The sequence below is a fragment of the Poecilia formosa genome, unplaced genomic scaffold, assembly GCF_000485575.1.
Source record: "Poecilia formosa unplaced genomic scaffold, Poecilia_formosa-5.1.2 Scaffold86, whole genome shotgun sequence".
NCBI lineage: Eukaryota > Metazoa > Chordata > Actinopteri > Cyprinodontiformes > Poeciliidae > Poecilia > Poecilia formosa.
The window spans coordinates 20,454-40,054 of NW_006800025.1; the positions used below are offsets into that span (position 1 = coordinate 20,454).

Sequence of the window (19,601 nt, forward strand, 5' to 3'; positions counted from 1 at the left end):
TTTCATTGCCTTTTAACAACTAAGTAAAAGCCAACTGATCATGTCATGGATTTGTATGCTTCTGATCAAATCACATCAGCTGAGTAAAATGGAGGCTGGGAAATTCTGGGACACAGATGGCATCATGAAAAAAAAAATATTATGATGAAATATTGAAACAACATCCAAGATATTTTCCAGGAAATTAAAGCTTAGGAAAGCATTGGCCTTCTGAAAGGATATGTGACCGAATTAGTGCATAAGTTTAGCTGCTTAAGGGAAACAACGTAAATGTTTTAAAGTGGCCATATGAAGCCTGTTGGTTTGAAAACTTGTGTGAATTCGCTCCTAATGCCTGATATATTCACAAATTAAGAAGACCGTGAACACAAAATGTGTGTGGGTTCTTTGTTTGTTTTTGTTTATCAGTTCCAACCAATGCTTTTGAAAGAATCCAATAACAGATAAGTTGTAGACTGACTGGATAAAAAAAATGTTTTCTGCTGAATCAAAAATTATTTTAAAAAAATCACATTTTTACTTATTAACAGCAAAAACAATAGCATTAAATGACATCACTGTATTTCTGTCCAATTTTTAACATTTTAATTTCCATTCATGTAATGTGGATAATCTTGTTCATGATGTGTCGCGCATCACGGTAGTTTCGCCGCATCGACACTAGGTGTCGCAAAAGGGGCCACAGATTCTACAAACCTACGTACTTTGCTCACTCTTTCCACATGCGGCCACGGGACTGTTCGTGCGTAAGTCGTTGTCTTAATTTCAGCGTACGGCAACTCCGAGTAGCAAATCGGCAAGTCCTTTGCACATGAGTGCTCGGTTCGGTTTCGGCCTCAGGAGTAGGGGAGGAGGCCGGGCCAGGAGGGCGGATCCTGTGGTGGGAAGCACTGGGAGTGCTTGACGGGATGTGGGAAGAGCGAAGGCGGCTGCGGCACACCTGGGAATTCACAGGAACAAGCAACTGTGTCTTCACTTTTCCACCACAAAACCAGAACATGCACTAACTTTCAGGCACATTCGGCTGGAAAAATGTACACGACGGAGCGCAGGCGGATGAGCCTGCGTGACGGGAGGAGGAAGGATCCCGTGTGGGTGTCCGCTGGAAGTTTGTGGCAGGACTCTTCGGTGCTGGAGCTGACAGCCAGCAGCGGCGGGTCGGGCAAGCAGCTCGTATCCCCGCGCAGTCGGAGCAGAGCGGTGTCCGTGGCTTATATTGTCAGCGAGGACGCGTCTGTGCCGCAGACAGAGGAGAACTTGTCGCTGAAGTGTTTGAAGGAAGCCTGCGCAGACGCGCACGCCTCTTTCAGAACAGTTTCTTTTGGTCAAATTTCAGTGGGAACCACAGACATCCTGGATAGTTTCTACAATGCAGGCAAGTGTAGGCACGCAGACTGAAGGGGGAATATATGTTGTTATGCCTAACAGTTAAACTCACCCTGCCTGTTCATCTCTCCGCAGATGTAGCCGTCGTGGAGATGAGCGACTCTTTCTGCCAGCCTTCTCTTTTCTATCACCTGGGAGTGAGAGAGAGCTTCAGCATGACAAACAACATTATCCTGTATTGTTACAAGCAGGACAGCGATCTGCAGGCTCTGAAGGTAACACGTGTCTATCTATTGGTTTGAAATCCGGGTAAAACTTTAACCAGAGCATGCAGCCATGCTGGATTACAAAACTGCTGTCTGGCTGTCAGACAAGACACGCCAAAGAAACACTGTAGAGTTCATGACTATTGGATTTTTAATGAATGTAAGTGCAGGCAAGTACTTGCAGTGTGCTTTGCAAAAACCCCATAGTTATGATGATTATTTACTGGGCCATGATTTGTGGAAGGTTCAAAATCCAATTATTCCCATTATCGCTTATGAAACAACTGAACAGTTGTTGTTTTTTTCTTTTCTAGAACATGTATTGTAGGTGTGTACGTTTTAGGGTGCAGTATAGATGCATCGCACTAGGTGTATTTATTTTGAGTAAAATCTTTCAGTTTATATTTTTCTAATTTCTTTAAAACAATTGTCCTTAAAATGCTTGAAAAAAATACTGTGAACGGTCAAATATTCTTTCCTGTAGCTATGTAGCTGCATGGCATTTCTGCGCACAAAATCTTTGTCTTATTGGTCTATGGTAGTATTCTGTATTTCATTTTCACGGAAAGCTGAATTTGTAAGTTTCAGGTCTTCTGCATATGAGCTTCAAGTTTTGAATTGAATGATTGAACTAGATGAACTTCTCAATGAAATTCTAACATGTCGGATGGAGCTATTGTAAATATAAAACAGACACACTATAATCAAGAATTTGGGGTTGCATAAAATTGTTAAGTCCATTATTTTGCAGCATAATCTCGTATTTGGGTGTTTCAGTTTATTTCTAAAAGGCTTCTTTTTATTCAGACTTGGGGTTATTTTGTCATAAACTTTCCAATCAAATGCCATCAGGCATGCGCAGAAACTGAAACTGTGGCCCAAAGCCACAGTGCTCCTCACAGTGCTCACTGATGCCTGTTCTGTTTGTTTAGGAACAGTGTGGGAGTTACACCTTCATCCCCTACGTGGTGTCACCTCAGGGCAAAGTGTTCGCCTGTGATGCCACCATGATGACCTGCATCAAGGAGCTGATGCAGCCCAGTTTACAGCTGGAGCCCCTTCTGACCCCACTGGTGGAGAGGCTGGTGCACCTGTTGAACAATGTGCACATTCAGTCCAGGTCAGTTAAACGCCACAGTTCTCCAATTGCTTGTTTTATCATGTCCCTGCGTGCACTGTCAACCCAAATCAGTAATCAGTACTAAAGCCACGTATGGTTAAGTGACTGCATTGGGTTGTCTAGGTTTTGCAAAATTAAAAACCAAACAAATCAAGCTCTGTTTACATAAAGTATTATGTCCAATATAATGAATTACTAAAGAACTAAAGGTTTTAAAACTGTTTATGAGTAATTAGCTCAACCATTAATCACATATGTCAGTAATTGTTATGATTATCAGTGTTTGTTACTTATATTTATCAGTAATTCTTACTTGTGTGTATAACTGAATCAAATTTGCGCCCTACCATATGTCGCCAAACTATCACATCAACCTAATGACCCTGATTTCCCCACTTCATTACGTTAATGTGATCAGCAGGAAACCCATGCAGCCAACGGTCAGATGAAACGTGCATTAGGTTCGAGGGTCTTCTTCTTCTTCTTCTTCTTCTTCTTTGTGCTGGCAAACGACTCAAATGTGCATTACTGCCACCGACTGGCTCACCTGTCTAGTGCTCACTGACAAATCCCTCCCAAAATCAGTAAAAACATGTAAAGGAGAGGAGTCTCAGCTAGGAGCCAATACTACAGCAAATACTTGTTTTGTTTAGTAATGGTCCCGCCTTTTTTGCAAAATAACGAAAAGATTAGTACTAGTATATGTAGTATGTGTAGAATACAATTTGGGTTTACAGTGTATGAACACCTTGTAAAAACACAATTTTCCAAACTTCAAACTCCACCTGTTTTGGTTTATAGAAGATTGTGAAACAGTGGAAAGGCACCTACTTTCCTTTGTGTCTTTGCCAACAGCGAGTACTTCCGGGAGTCACTGAGGCAAGAGATCCGCTTGGCCCGGGAGCGATTCAGTGGAAAAGCTCTGAGCGAGGAGCTGAGTCGCATCCAGAGTCGCCTGGATAGCGTAGATCTGCTCACGCCGGATATAGTCATGAACTTGTTGTTGTCCTACAGAGATGTTCAGGTGATCACTTTATGAGTTTTGTCTAGTTTTAGTATGTGAACAAACTAAAATGGTTTTATTTGATAAAACCATTTTGTAATAATAACCGAGGAAGGTCACTATGTCTTGTAAAAAGATGTGTGAGTTAAATGTTGAGATTTAACTGATCATAAAACCATTTTTCTTAAATTAGAAAAAAAGGCTTATTATGAAATAGTTTACAGGTTCTTGGCGCATAGTGCCCAAATTTCCTATGCAATTGAGACAAAAAGACACATTTTCTCCGTAATTTTTGTTCCTACTTTGTTACTTTTCCATAGGATTATGATGCCATGATCAAACTGGTGGAGACTCTGAACAACCTGCCGATGTGTCAGGCAGCAAGGCATCAGAATATCAAGTTTCATTACATCTTTGCTCTGAACAGGTACCCACCTGTTTGTGTAATCTACATAATTAAACATTTGTAATCACCTCCTCTCTGGTTTCAGCCATGTGTTTTGTTATATTCTTTGCACATGGCTTTTGCTTGTTGTGTTTGCATTCAGTCCTCTAAAGGACTTAGTCAAAGCTGCCAGGCTGCAAATATAATCCCTTTATCCCGTTTTTAGGAGGAATCATCCCGGCGATCGAGCAAAGGCTCTGAAATTAATCTTGCCCATTGTGGAGTCGGGAGACAAAGTGGCATCAGACGTCTACTGCCTGTGTGGACGGATCTACAAAGACATGTTCATGAGCTCGGGCTTCACTGACGTGTCCAGCAGGGACCAGGCCTGTTATTGGTACATCCAGTTTGTGTGTTTTTGGATCCGGTCATATACTGGTGCTTCTCAGGATATTAAAATAAGCATAAAAAAATTAAACTCGGTTAATGTATAGAATCACTAGAAGAGAAAATAATGTATTTCAATTGTTTATTTCTGTTGATTTTGCTGAAAGTAGCTCACAGTTAATGAAAACCCAAAATTCAGTTATTGAGAAAATGAGATCTTGTATTCAAACTAAAATGTAATATTTTAAGAAAAAAAATAATCACAAAGAGATCTGCTGACTTAATAGTTGTCTAGAAGATTGTTTTTAGCCTGAGGGAGGAGGGTAGGTCACAAAAGGTCACTGGTGATACTGGACAAATACTAATAGTCAAGAATGTGGCTGTTTACAGTGATGAGTGGAAGGAAAACTTGTAGGAAACAGAAACCAAAAGCAAACACATAAGCGCAAACACATGTTTTAAAGACTAGGGCATTATCCTTCATACTGCACCACTTGGATACAGCAATTCATGTAAAAGTATCGCGTGTCATACTTATTAGTAAGGTGGGGTTTCTGCAAATTTACTAGGGAAAAATGTTCTGTAATATTTAGCAATTCAGACAAAACAAGTTTGAAGTTTTCATCCATCTATTTTGATGGATCATCCATCAAAAATCAAAACAAAAATAAAACCACTTGGAATTTCACTCGGTGTGTATCTGATGTATCAAATTTGTAGCTTGTTGAGGTCTGTGTGTAAGAAATCCAAATTAGATGAACTTCAATGTTTGAATTATTCAGTGTTTTCCAGTAAAACATGTACTCCCAGTTTGACTTTCTAAAACACATTTTGTTCATCCTTAGGTATGGGAAAGCTTTCGAAGCCGAGCCAACCTTCCACTCTGGGATCAACAGTGTGGTCCTCCTGATGGCAGCTGGACATGAATTTGAGACCTCCATTGAGCTGCGCAAAATAGGTGCAAATCTACTCATTCCTAAGATTGTTTTAAGGAATTTCAGAATAGTGTGGTAAATGACCTAAAGTTTCTTCATAAAAACATTTAGGTGTTACCATAAGCACGCTGCTCGGCAGAAAGGGCAGTTTGGAGAAGATGACAGAATACTGGGATGTAGGATTCTACCTCGGAGCGAACATCCTCGCTAAAGAGTTCAGGAAAGTCATAGAAGCTTCTGAGAAGCTCTATAGACTCAAGGCTCCTGTTTGGTGAGAATTAAGCACAAATTCTTGAACTTGTTCTGTTTTTTTGTTGTTGTTGTTGTTTCAAAAGCATTAATCGGATATTTCAATTGTAACTCCATGTGGACTTATCATTGTTATGCGTTGCCCTTAGGTATTTGGCATCCATTATGGAGACGTACATCCTGTACCGCCAGTTCGCCAAGCCTCCTGAGGTGCGGTCTCCCAAACAGGATATGGTGGACTTCTGGATGGAGTTGCTCCTGCAATCCTGTAAACCCACCGTCTCGACAAATCGCTGCCCAGTAAGAGAATACAAACACCTCTACACTTACTGGCATACCTCACAAAGATGTGTAAAAAGCTTTTATAAAACATTTTATTCACCTTTTGTGCAATAGCAGAGCCTCACGTTTGTTTCAATTTAGAAAACTGTTGTAGTACAGTTTTTTCCAGATTTAAAAGAGTAGAATGTTAAGAAGTATTTTTGACACTGCATCTAATGACATCTTTTACAATTTCTGTAATAACAAGATAAATGTTTTTTTTTAAATTTAGATATTCCTTACATCTTTTTTTGTTTAGTTATTAAAACTGTAACTTAAAAAAAGGAAAGTTTTATTTTTTTCCCCAGCATTGTAGGACTTTAATTAGAACTGGGTGCTTTGGCTAGAATAGAACAGGCATAAATGTTTTGCTAAAATAAACTTTAGGTAGATTCAGAGTGGAAAAAAAAAACAAATATGTAGAGAAAAATTGGACATCTCCTGAGCTGTGTGGTGAGGAGTGTGAGAAGGGACGATGAGGTAACATGGCAACTTTATTCTTAGGGTTCCGAAACACTTAGTGTTGATCTCTAAAATAATTAGCAATTAAAAAATGGATGGCCTTTATCGAAAACAACTAAAGTGTATCTTTTATCTGGACAGTGATTCAAAATGAATGGTCAAAAAAAACATAGAAATGGTTCACAAAATAAAAATTTCTCTTTGGCCATGTCAGTTCCTAGGCCTAAATCACATAGCTGAAGAGAAAGGAGCTCATGACTCTAATAGTTTAGAGATTATGCAATAAGGGATGGACAAAGATCACCCTAACGCTGAATGCAATGAGAATAGGTGTTATGTTGACGCAAGGGGGTTTTAAATATATTAACTCCAGATGTGCCAAAAAGCATTACACCACCATTGATGTAAGATTTTTTTTCTTTACTAATTTAGTTTACGTAAATATTTATATGTAAGATTATGTTGCAAAAAAACAATTCATCTATCTTAAAGTTTTAACTTTCAGTTTGGAAAAGTTAAAATAGAAAACATTTGATTCCTTCTGGATTGTAATCGACGTCCTCCTCTCTTCAGATCCCAATCTTATCAAATAAGCCTTAAACACATTGCATTTCCTCCAAAAATCCGCTGTGAATTGGTAAGATGATATGCTGCAGAAAGCTCATCTGATGCGGAAATGGTTGTTAAGGACCACTAATTCTCAGAAATATTAGAGGAGCCAAACATTTTCAAAACGGCACACCGAAGAATTACAGTAGATGTAAGGGACGGATAGAAAGTACAAGATGAAACTTAAGCAGAAAACCACTGAAAGCTGCAATAAAAGCAAACAAGCCAGCCAATTTATTCTGCTGAAAGTAGATTTGGACCTAAATAATCAGCAGTGAACACACAAGAGAAATGCAGCAAAACTGAAATTCTACAGGGTTAAATGTGTTTACAAAGAGAAAAGGTTGTAGCTACCTGTAACGACAGTGGTTTTTGTGCTACCGTTAGTAAAAAAAAAAATCATACTGTTAGCATATTAGCTAATAAAAATCTCATCCTCCTCAATAAAGAAATATATAATATATATAATTTTTATATTCGAGTGGTTATATTGCACAAACGTAGAAGTAGAAGAAGAAATTGTATGGAAAAACATCAGGAGTGGTAAGCTCTGAGGAGTTTGAATCCAATAAATAAACACCAGATTCTATCACAAACTCAAAGCCAATAAACATACTATTATTGAATGTTGATTGAATTTGAATGTGTGTGCCAGGTGCTCATTCTGGAGCCCAGTAAAGTCTACCAGCCGTCCATTGTGAGTGTGAGCGAAGAGGACGAGAGTCGCACTGTTCAACTGAAACACGTCACACCTTTGAAGGTTGGAGCTTCTCCATATGTCTTTCTGTTTGTTCATACGTCAGAATACAATATAGGATATGCAGTGCTGCTTTTATTACTGAAGTTATTTAGCTGATTAATGTTGGTGTGAATGTTGACATGATTGCAGTGTATGGGTGTGTGCCTATAGAGCAAATACATGAGGGAAAATACGACTTTTCTCATGCCACAAATTCCACACAGATCTCTTTTTCTTCCGTTTATACCTTCATGCAAATGAAAACTGGTTTGCAACATGTTGCATCAGCCAACCAGCTTATTTTCTCCCCCCATTTTTTTTCCCCCGTCTTGTAATTGATTCTGCAGAAAGGCTTGCACCAGTGGACTTTCCCAGCAACTAAAATCCGAGGAGTGAGGTAAGGAGGAGCGCTGCACCTCTTAGCTGGATGTGTTGTTGTCAGGGGAACTCATAACATGCTGGTTGTCTGGGAAAACTTTGGCTCGCCCTCACATTTCTATTCCATCAACATGGTTTCAGGCTTGACTTCTTTCTTATTTATTTCTTGATCCCTTGTGGCTACTGATCGGTGTCAGAGTGCTCTCCAGGGTCATCTTATGTGCTAATTTAGGCCATTTTGAGCTAATTCAGCAGCAACCTGCTGTGCTAGTAATGATTTTATTAGGTTTCAGTGTGATGTTGGGTGATTTCTTCTGGAGTTGAACATGACAATACCAACCCTTCCCCCATTACTTGGCCTGACACAACAAAAATATTAACTTTACCCATTGTTCCAAACAGGGTTTAGATAGTATACCGAAAGCAGGTTATATTAGTGTGTCATAACATCTGAAAAGAATCAGTCTTTTTTCATTTGAATTTAACAAATAAGCTACATATGTTCGTATCCACTTTCCCTGAAGTGCGTCAAAGATTGATGAGCGGAGCTGCTTCCTGTATGTGCACTACAACTCTGATGACTTCCAGCTTTGTTTTCCTTCAGAGATCCACTGCAAGGGGTGAGTAACTTGTGTATTCGAGTTAAACAATGACTCGCTTACGGCCAAACTGCCTGAACTGGCTGCGCAAATGAACAGAGCCACCGACGCAACGTGGAGGAGGATCGCAAGGAGGTGTTTTTGTGTCGCCGAGTTCAGACAGTGGCCTGAGGAGGTGATTGTGATGAAATCAGTTTGGGTGACTCATGTTTCCTTTGTGCCTCCTTAAAAACACTGATCCTTTCAGTTCTGCTTCAGATGCGTAATCTCCCATTGAATGTAGGGGTAGAGCCCTGAAAATATGTTAAGAACGTGATATTGTTTAATTAATAGGTACATTAATCATATTGGGCAAGCATTTATTTGATTTAGTATTTAGTTAGAACAATTCAATTGGTGTATGGCTAAATATATGCTCAAACTACTGTATTGTTTTTATTCCACAGATTTCTGTCCTGATAATACCCCTTTAAGAACGACACGATGCATGATGGTAGAAAAAAGTTTATGACCTGTGATTTTATATAGAAAGAGAGAAAACTACACACGCTGTGTGCTCGAACTGTGGATTTTGTTCAATAAAGTTGCACAAAAGCTAAACTTTAGAAGCACACATTTTGTTTTAGTTACAGATAAACATGTTTGTCTTCTTAAGAGGCCTTAATACAAGGCCGTGTTACTTGGGAATGCTTTGATTGAAACGGAGAGTCTTCTTCTATTATTATTTTTAGACGAGGAAGTTCTTAAATGCTTTAGGATTTATTTTTATATGGATTAACTTCTTTTTTTTTGGTGGGGGGGGATGCTGCAAAGTTACAAAATGGAAATAACGTTGTTGTTTTTTTTTAATTTAAAAACTTGTTTTGTATGCAGGTTATTGTAGCAATGGTTAAAAACAATTTTAAATAGAAGCCAAAACCTTAACCTTCCCTTTATAATAGTAAGCACTCCTTCCTAGAAATGAAAAGTAGACAACAGGAAGTCAACTGCTCTCGGCTAGAAGTTGAAGCTTGTTAAAAAAGACAGGATCTTCAACATTAGCATGTCCAATAGAACATTACTGCATCATAATACAGCGTGAGGAAATGCTAACGCATAACGTTGATTTCAAGCTGTTCTGACAGACCTCTCAAATAAAATCTAAAACCTCGACAAGAACAAATATTTAAAGGTGCTTTATGCTTATTTATTTCCATTTGTTTGTTCATCTGCATAGTTTTTTTTTTTAGTAATGCACTTGGCGTCCTTGTCCTTTTTCACTAGTTGTTGTGCAACCAACAAACTGTAATGTATTTTATTGGATTTATGTATGACAGACCAATGCAAAGTATTACATGTGGAAGAGAAATGAAACATTGTGTTTAAAAAAAGTCTTAAAAGGTGAAAGTGTTTATTCACTCCTTAACTGGAATCAGTTTTTAAAACTGGAGGTTATGGTCATTGTTTTTACATCAGGACTAAAAAGAACTGAAAATAAGAGCTATTTTATTTAGATATATTTTTAGATATTATTTGCAATATTATTTGCAATTTTGTTTAATGTTCTCTCACTAGTTTCTGCGAGTTGGTGAACTCTTTGCTCCACCAGGCTGAAAACCCCACCCAGGACCCCCAACTTCTAACGCAGGGGATACTTGAGGTCAGTCACCGTCTGCACTTCTTTCCTCTGACGCAACGTTCGCTCTATTTTAGGCCTTTCCTGGCAGTTAAACAAGAAAAACAGCAGCAGTTTCCCAAGAAAAACGCACAGTGTAACTTTTCCCAAACATGTTGTGCTTGTGTGCCGTAGTTTAAAACAAGGATTTTAGTCAAGCAACTCTCTGAATTGCCTTTTTCATTCCATACCTGTGAAATTCCTCACAATCCTGCTTCTCTCCGCTTCTTGATGTTTCAGTTCATCTACGAGACCCATGAAAATGGCGACAGAGTGGTTCTTGGGAAAGGGACGTATGGTGTGGTGTACGCTGGTAGAGACCTCAGCAACCAAGTCCGCATTGCCATCAAAGAGATTCCTGAAAAGGACAGCACGTAGGAGATCTATTTTCTTCTTTATTCACTTGATACATTTAGCTTTTTTTGTTGTCCCCGTCAGCTTGTTTTGCTGACACAAAGTGACAATATTTTCAAATGTGCAAGACATTGTAATGTTTATTCTGATACAAGTATGAGAGAAAGAACTTGAAGTGAATCAAAAATCTTTCTTAGGACAAACTTTGATAGAAATTTTGAGCACCTAATCCCTCTAAATGAATATGCTTCCTTATTGCATGACTAAAACTAACACGTAACATATGATGCTAAATTTGTTTTACTCAGGTACTCGCAGCCGCTCCATGAGGAAATAGCTCTACATAAAAGGCTCAAACACAGGAACATTGTCCAGTACCTCGGCTCCGTCAGTCAGGACGGTTTCATCAAAATCTTTATGGAAGAAGTCCCAGGAGGTACAAATTCACAGATAAAACTTATGCGAAATTCATCTGATATTGTGTCAATGTAATTTATCGGGGACAACCTTTAAAATAAACCTGGGTATGTTAAATAAGCTGAATAAATCCTTAATTGGCACCCCTGCTGTCAATGCTGTCACTACAATCTACGTCTGGGAACATATATATATATATATATATATATATATATCTCACATATATATCTCACAGATATATATATATATATATATCTCACATATATATCTCACAGATATATATATATATATATATCTCACATATATATCTCACAGATATATATATATATATATCTCACAGATCCTCCAACAGAGCCAACACTGAGTATGAGAGGCTTTCTCACAGTTTCATCCTTGGTTTGATGCCAAACCTTACCTGTGCTGTTTGTTGTGGACACATTAAATTTTAGTCTTATCTGAACAAAGCAAATCTGTCAGCTAAAGATCAAGCTGAGTCAGCAAACTCTACATGTTTGTGTTTGTGATGGTTTCCTGGAATGCGTCCCAAACAACCGGTTGGAATATGTGGATAAAAATACATTTATTTACAGACACTTTGCTGCATTTTGGAACTTTGAGCTGGAATTTTTTTTCTTTTTTGTTCCTTCATCCTCCTCATTGTGCAATATGTTAAAACAAAGATGGGTCCCTGTTACTCAGAGTTCCAGCTGCTTCAGGCTATTTCATTATTACTGTGAATGTAGACAGCAATTTTTTTTAAGCCTTATTTGTAGTGGTCAACACTCGCCACACACACTTGATTGACATTTATGTTATTAGCTGCCCAGAGGGCTGCATGGTGGAACAGTGGTTGACACTGTTGCCTTTGGGCAACAGGATTTCTGCATGGAGTTTGCATGTTCTCTCCATGCATGGGTGCATCGTCTCTGGATAAGCTTTCTCCTACAGTTTTAAAAACATAACTGCTGGGTCAACAAGTCTTAGTCCTGTATTGCCTTGTAATGTTGTGACGACTTGTCAAGCGTGTACCCCACCCCTCAATTGGGTTTTGAAATTGTTTCAGCTTGAGATTATGCTACTGGAATAAAAAAAATAAAATATGGAGCTCACTGTGGCAAACAGTAATATTTAGTAATCATGGGAAACTATCTACTCTGGAGGATCAGAAACTTGCTGCTTAGGAATTTCCAGAACAAGCAGAGCCAAGTGCTTGTTCCAACTCTGACGCTTTTCTTTCTTTAACGTGTTGCTTTTTGACGGATTGGTGCCTGTCAGGGATATAATGTGATCAAAAGAACAAATGCATGTGATGAATCAACATTCACAGAAAACCTGTTTTAAAGCTATTAGTCGTTCTAAAAATATCCTGCAAGAGGAAAACATTTTCAGACTATGACGTTACTGGAATAACTGAAACCAAACATTGGACCTGTCTGGTTGGACACACAAGCAATTCAAATGCTTAAATTTGTGAGTTTTCAATGGAAGTTTTAGCCTCTAAAGCAAATATTGAAGATTTTTGTTTTGCACTTTTTCAGGAAGTTTATCTTCTCTCTTGCGCTCCAAGTGGGGTCCACTGAAGGACAATGAAGCTACCATCATTTTCTACACCAAACAGATCTTGGAGGGACTGAAGTACCTTCATGACAACGAGATTGTCCACAGAGATATTAAGGTGAAAAGTTGCTTCCTTTGATTTACCTTACCTAAGCATTGTTTGGCCTGACATTGAAGGCTAAAAGTACAGAAAGTATTTGAAATTTTTCTGGATCTCCAGAAGGAATCTTTAAAAAAAATGCATATTTATTTAAACTTGTATAAAAAAACAATAAGATATATACTTAAAGATATGTTGAGATATGTTTATATGTGTGACTCCAGCTGCTAGTGGTTAAAAAATTTAGCAGCCAAGTATTGTACACTTTCTTTGTTTAATTGATCATTACAAAGTTCAGCCTAGCCAGACTGGTAAAACTGGTGCAAAAACTCCTGTTTTAAATTGATTATATATATTTTTTAAATTATTTATTTCTATTATATGAAAATTTAACTATTTTGTCAGGGTTGTAAAACATTGGCGGTTTAGTTTATCTAACACCACCACTGCCTTCTGGATTGTTTCACATTAGCTTTTCCTGATAAGTTTTTTCCCCTGTGCTGCAGGGCGACAACGTGCTCATCAACACCTACAGCGGCGTGCTGAAGATCTCTGATTTTGGGACCTCCAAGCGATTAGCAGGGATCAACCCCTGCACTGAAACTTTTACAGGCAAGAATCATGGGATTTGTACGTTTTCTAGGAACTGGTTAAAGTAGAGAGCTTTAATCACTGGCCTCTTTTTTTTTTTTTAAAGGAACACTTCAGTACATGGCTCCAGAGATTATAGACCAAGGGCCTCGAGGTTATGGGAAGCCTGCTGATATTTGGTCCCTAGGGTGTACTATCATAGAAATGGCAACAGGCAAGCCTCCTTTTCATGAGCTGGGAAGTCCTCAGGCAGCCATGTTTAAGGTAAATAACAAACACCTGTTTTTGTTGGGGTATTAGCAGCTGTCTTACACTCCTTACTGTGCGCTCAACAATGTGATGCTGTTTCACTTGTCCCAGGGAAGCTGCTTTTCCGCTTATGTTTACAATACACACTTGCTGCTACAGCTCACCTCCCATGTAGCTTTCAGGTGGGACTTTTCCTTTAGTATGACTGCAGGTAGCTTTCAGCGCCCTCTAGTCCTCAGGGTTTTCAAATAAAAACTAAACCAACCAGGCTTAGCTCTTAGCAGGTATGCTGCTTTTTGTGGATACAAACAAAGGTGTAGCAGTTCAGGGTTTGTTTGTTTTTTTTGATTCATCTCTATATACTAGTTTTGATGTATTCATGTTTTAATTTTTCACTTTTTAGCTTTTTGTAAAGCATTTACTGAGCACTTTTGACAATTTCCTTTAGGTTGGAAATGTCTAAATTTATATTATGCCAGCAGACACACCCTAAGCATAAATGACGTCAAAGGTTTAACAAAACGTTTCAAGTGGGTGAATCGGTGAATCGATGCTTTTAAATACCTTTCTTTTATTCTTCATTTTTGGTTTAAATCTTTTTTATTATTCTGGAGTAATATTCTCATCCTCGATGTCATGCTTTTATTAGCTGTAAGCAGAAAAACATCCTAATGAACAGAAATGAAGGCTTGGAAATGACTGTCTGTGAGTAATTAACCGTTATAGTTCGCTTCACGTAGTGAAATGCATATTGAACAATAATAACTAATTTATTGAATATTTTGGTACTATCTATGTGGCTTATGGTTGGGTTGTCAGCATATTTCAGACTAACCATCAAAACATCAATAAAAAATAGTTTTCAAGGATCTTCTGTCACATGTGCTTGTACTTTTTTTTTTACAGAAATCAAATCAGAGCAATGCTGGCATCGTATCACTATGTTGCGTTTTAACACGTTAATCTTGAATTTAAATCAAAAATACACCACTAAAAGAAATGATTTTACATCTTCTGAATTTATATCATCTATCCAATTTTAATGTTTTATAAAAATGATTAACTCTGATTATCCCATCAAGGTGGGCATGTTTAAAATCCACCCGACGGTTCCAGACACCATGTCAGCTGAGGCCAAGGACTTCATCATGAGCTGCTTCGTGCCAGACCCGGACGACAGAGCCACGGCCACAGAGCTGCTGAATGACTGCTTCCTCAAGTCGCCCTCCAGGAAGAGGATCAAACCCCCAAAGGACTCAGACTTGAAAGATTCGAGTAATTCTAGTAAGGCTTTATCTGAACTTCACACGTTTGTCTTATTTTGTTTTGAAAACTAGTGAATTCTCTTAAATGTAACCGTTCTCGGTTTTGCAGCTGATTATCATCGCAGTTTATCAGTGCCCGTCTCCATCCTGGTGGAGGACACTGATTCGGACACAGGCTCGGTTGACCTGGCGTCTTCTCTGGACATGAGGAAGCGCTGGTCCCCCCTCAGAGTGACAGGGATCTCAGAGAGTCCCCCATGCCCCAGCGGCTTCCTGTCGTGAGTGAAGTTTTTGCTGAGCCGATAAATCCGAGCTGTTACCGTATTTCTGTGGGTCGTTGCTCCATCAGTGTCGAGCCACTCTGAGGTTTTAGTTTTAGCCACTCTGAGGTTTTAGTTTTAAGTTCAGGCCAAGCTGCTTTCTTTTTCACAGAAAGAAACCCAGAATTATTTTTCCTTAAATCTCACAACTGTGTTTAACTTTGGAAATAACCTACAAACCCCACTTTTTTTTTTCTTCATTTCTCCAAATGTCATCATCGACTTTATTACCACATTCTGTAATTTTTATGATATTCCAGTGATGTAGTTTTGTCTGACTGACTCATTTCTTTGTTCTGCTGTACAGAACACCGTATGACTCTTCATCAGACATGTCCAGTCCAGCCTCATCAGAAGAGAACATCGGCCTCTTTATGCTGCGAAAGGACAGTGAGAGGAGAGCGACGCTCCACAGAGTCCTCACCGACTACATCAGTTATGTTGTCACTTATTTGCAGGAGTCAATACCACAGGTGTGTGCAGCAAAGTTCAGACAGAAGATTCAAATGTTTACAGATGAAGTTGATATGAAATGTATGCACACTAACTTTTAACATGATGTTACTGTGCTATGGTATATACATAATGTTGTGGTTTTTATGCCCTTCTTTTGGTAAATTAAATCAGTTAAATTCCTTTCTGCTAGCTTTTTCAAATTAGCTAATGTCAGAAAAATCTTAGTGAGACAGCTGACTGTTCTTATTTGTTCATGTCTACCTTAATGGCATTTGTTGACTCATAAAAAACTTGATATTACAACGTGATCAAAATGTAATTTAATAAACTGTTACTTTAAGAAGGTGCACATTTATTCAACCATTGTTGTGCATTTTTAGATCCCTAATCATAAGACTCATTCTTTTTGAATTGCAAAGATTTGTAGTTTAGAACTATTTGCAATGAACAGTAGAAATAGTTTCCCCTTTTGTTTCAATATTTCTCTTCTTCTTTAAAAGTTGGATGAGGGATCATCGCTTAGTGAAGACCACATCATCACACTTATCGCCTGCCTCCGTGAAAACATCCGCTCCCCAGACAGAAAGCAGCTCGCCACCGGCCTTCTGGAGCTTCGCTCAACTCTGTTAGCAGCAGCAATACCTCTGAACAGCCTGCAGATGGTGCTCTTTAACTTTCAGGATGCAGTAAGCCACTTTTTCTGCTTCTATATGCAACGTAAAAGGTACCTTCATGGACTCGTATTTAACCATTCAGTGTGGCTGTAGGTGAAGAAGGTGTTGAAGCAGCAACAGGTGAAACCTCACTGGATGTTTGCTCTGGACAATCTGCTGAGACAGGCTGTGCAGGATGCCATCACTGTCCTGCTCCCAGGTAGAGGACTATTTCACACTTAATTTCCTTATCTGTGTTTATACAACTGCTACGGGGTACACATTTATTTGCAGCTCTGGTGATGATGTTCTTCATTTTTAAAATCTTTAAAATGACTTGAACTCTAGGCATGCTGAACACTCAAAGCGCTTCTAGACTACAAGTTTCATTTTCCCATCTCCACTAAGTGTTCAGACTCCTATGCATCAATATGCAGGTCAGTTGGCCACCTTGGGGTAATTAGCTCATCATTAAATGATGAGCTAACCCACCCCTTTTCATTTGTAAAATTAATTCTCCTGCCACATAACCAAAGTCACCTAAACAGTAAAATGTAGAATTTTTTCACCTCTGTACATTTATTCAGCTGGGTTAAAAAGGTAATGTTAAAAAATAATGCTGTAGTTATTTAATTTATTCAGATTTGCATATAAAATAAATGTAATAGGAGCATTTTTTTTTTTTTACCTCCATAGTTTACATTTTTAAGATGATCAGAATCTAGGAAGTTTTAATTAAAAAGCTATAGCTCTGTTTTTCCCTTTGGTGTAAATGTGACATGACTAAAGCTAATTTTATGCTCTGAAATGCAAAAGACAGAAGAAAATACATTCAATCTGAGTTTACTTCCACCGCTGTCTGTTTTGTGAGTTTCGAGTGCTCTTCAAAATACATTTTTATGTGAAAACGCCATGTTTGTAGCAGAAATAATAGGAATGGAGAGATTTGATAACTGGTGGACTTCCAACAAAATTCAAGTAACCCCTTCTTTTAGCTACATATGAAGGAAGATATTGAGGAGGCATTTAAGTCGTAACACCAAATATCCTACAGAAAGAGCTTGGCGCTCTTAATCAGTCTGCTGGTTGTGAAATGACATGGAAGAGATTTTATTTCATTTTTTAAAATTAGGATTGCTGTGATTATGCTTTCTACTAGACACATTTATGCTCAGTAAACCTACGGGTTTACTGGGTATCAGTTTGTGACACAGACATCCTCTGCACACAGTGATGCACAGTAAGGAGTATTTAACGCTTTCACCTGATGTATTTCCTTTCATGTGCGTTCACTTCTGATCTCCTCGCCTCTTAGAGCTGAAACTCCATCTGCAGTTGTCGTTTGAGACCGAGGACAGCATCCCCGAGGAGCAGTCTGTCGACCCGGACACTCCTGTAGTTCTTGTCCCCAACCAGCCGATGGCGCCAATAGACAATCAGCAGGCAGAAACCAGGAATGAGAATGGGACAGCAGCCAGGCTCGGCCCCCCAGATGAGGTCTTATTCGACAGGAACTGTACGCTCAGCGAGAAGCTGAAAGACATGAGAGTAGAGACCAGGAGGTACCTTTCGGGTCTCTCCACTTTTATTATCGGAACAAATACAATAAGAAAACATTGTAATATAGTGGAGCAGCATTTTTGCTTTTAAAGTGTGAAAAACCCTTACAGGTTTTCCTTCTTTTTTTTTTTTTTTTTTAAGAGCGAAACAAAAAAAATATGTTGCATGTTTTCAGTGCTGATGGCTTTTTGTGTCATGTGTCAGACTGCTGAATGAGCTGACTGAGAAGGAGAGAGAGTACCAGGAGCTGCTGAGGGGCTCTGTCCTGAAGAGACAGGAGCAGATAGATGAGCTGAGGAAAACGTTCATCATCGAAGGTAAAACCTGTTATAATTACAGAGACCAATGCGTTCAAATGGATACTTGTAATGTAACATTTGTAAGTAGAAGGTGAATTTATTATAAATCTACTTTGCAAGTATATTTACAATAAATTCAAGTATCATGCCTATCATGACATAGTAGGCATGTCATGTCAACACATTTTGTCCCAGAAATGGTTGCAGTAAGCAATATTATTGTTGTTTTGAGACCACTGTTAGCTAATAGCATAAAAAAACCCATAATAATGGAAGTGCACTTACTCAAATATCAATTAACTTATTTCTAAAGAATATTTATCACAGGATCTGTAAAATATTTTAAATATCCAAAATAAATTAGCATACAAACAACAAATACAATGGATTATGAAGCTTCTATAAACACATCCACCCTTCAAAATGTATTTAGTCGTTAGGTTCAGACAGGGAAAACAGGAAAAAGGGCCAGTTGGGACGATTTTGAAAAAAGAAAAGAGTAAAACTCACTACTGTGTACTTGATGTCAAATTTTTACAGCATTTTTTTTTCTCAGAATCCTGGCTTTTCAGTGACATTAAATAGCATTAAACACCATGACATCAGAGGGCCAAGCCCTTTTGGTCATCATGAGTGTTGCTTCACTGCTGCAGTCTCTACCACGCCTCTGTTTCAGGCATGTTGCTGTCTGGACTGGTTTCCCTCTGAGGCGTTGGCCGCAGATCAGCAGCTTTTATGCCCAAACTTGATTTGGAATATTAACTAATGATTATACAGTCTGGTTGCAGAGGCCAAAATGTCATATTTAGGTGTAAAATTAACATCACTTAACACTCCATGTATCTAGTCGGTGACAGTTGTATTGACATTTTTAACTGTGGTGCAATCTGTACCTTACAGAAAGCGAGTTGAATTCAACTAAATGCTCTAATGCAGAGACTAAAAGTTTGGTTTGCTGGCTCAAATCTGTCCCTGTGGATCAAGACACCATCAATAAGGTAAATGAAGTTAGGGTTTTATTTTTGGGGTATAGTCCTAAGGCATGTCGGTATTACTCCTCTGCTCTCCGTTAATCTCACCTATCTGCTCTCGTTTTTTAGCTGCTTGCTCATGAGTTCACCTTGGACTGTCTCCTCCACATGGCCTCCAGGGAAGACTTGGTGTACTGTGGATTAAGGTAAACTGTCTCTGCACATCATCCTCACACAGTCTGTCCAGGCAGAAACAGGCACACATCATGCATCATTCACAATAACTGTTTTTATATAATTGACGCCCTAGGCGAGCGCCTCCTTCTGGTGCCCACAAACAAACACTCACCCACACACACACACACACACACACACA

At 38.7% G+C, this 19,601-nt stretch overlaps 1 protein-coding gene across 1 annotated transcript in view; it reads left to right on the top strand.

The window, feature by feature from the left end:
• The first annotated feature begins 580 nt into the window (after positions 1-580).
• LOC103141536 (mitogen-activated protein kinase kinase kinase 5) overlaps positions 581-19,601 on the top strand; it is a 20,451-nt gene continuing 1,430 nt past the window's right edge. Inside the window, exons 1-27 of the mRNA XM_007557219.2 lie at positions 581-1,375; positions 1,462-1,601; positions 2,525-2,712; positions 3,568-3,736; positions 4,036-4,142; positions 4,327-4,497; positions 5,333-5,445; positions 5,534-5,693; positions 5,821-5,971; positions 7,719-7,823; positions 8,150-8,199; positions 8,705-8,800; positions 10,334-10,418; positions 10,674-10,807; positions 11,096-11,223; positions 12,743-12,879; positions 13,368-13,473; positions 13,559-13,716; positions 14,784-14,985; positions 15,076-15,244; positions 15,594-15,759; positions 16,243-16,428; positions 16,510-16,615; positions 17,711-17,957; positions 18,160-18,272; positions 19,155-19,252; positions 19,355-19,431. Coding sequence (XP_007557281.1) covers positions 1,033-1,375; positions 1,462-1,601; positions 2,525-2,712; positions 3,568-3,736; positions 4,036-4,142; positions 4,327-4,497; positions 5,333-5,445; positions 5,534-5,693; positions 5,821-5,971; positions 7,719-7,823; positions 8,150-8,199; positions 8,705-8,800; positions 10,334-10,418; positions 10,674-10,807; positions 11,096-11,223; positions 12,743-12,879; positions 13,368-13,473; positions 13,559-13,716; positions 14,784-14,985; positions 15,076-15,244; positions 15,594-15,759; positions 16,243-16,428; positions 16,510-16,615; positions 17,711-17,957; positions 18,160-18,272; positions 19,155-19,252; positions 19,355-19,431 — 3,905 coding nt within the window. The 5' untranslated portion in view covers positions 581-1,032. The remainder of the gene's footprint in view (positions 1,376-1,461; positions 1,602-2,524; positions 2,713-3,567; positions 3,737-4,035; positions 4,143-4,326; positions 4,498-5,332; positions 5,446-5,533; positions 5,694-5,820; positions 5,972-7,718; positions 7,824-8,149; positions 8,200-8,704; positions 8,801-10,333; positions 10,419-10,673; positions 10,808-11,095; positions 11,224-12,742; positions 12,880-13,367; positions 13,474-13,558; positions 13,717-14,783; positions 14,986-15,075; positions 15,245-15,593; positions 15,760-16,242; positions 16,429-16,509; positions 16,616-17,710; positions 17,958-18,159; positions 18,273-19,154; positions 19,253-19,354; positions 19,432-19,601) is intronic.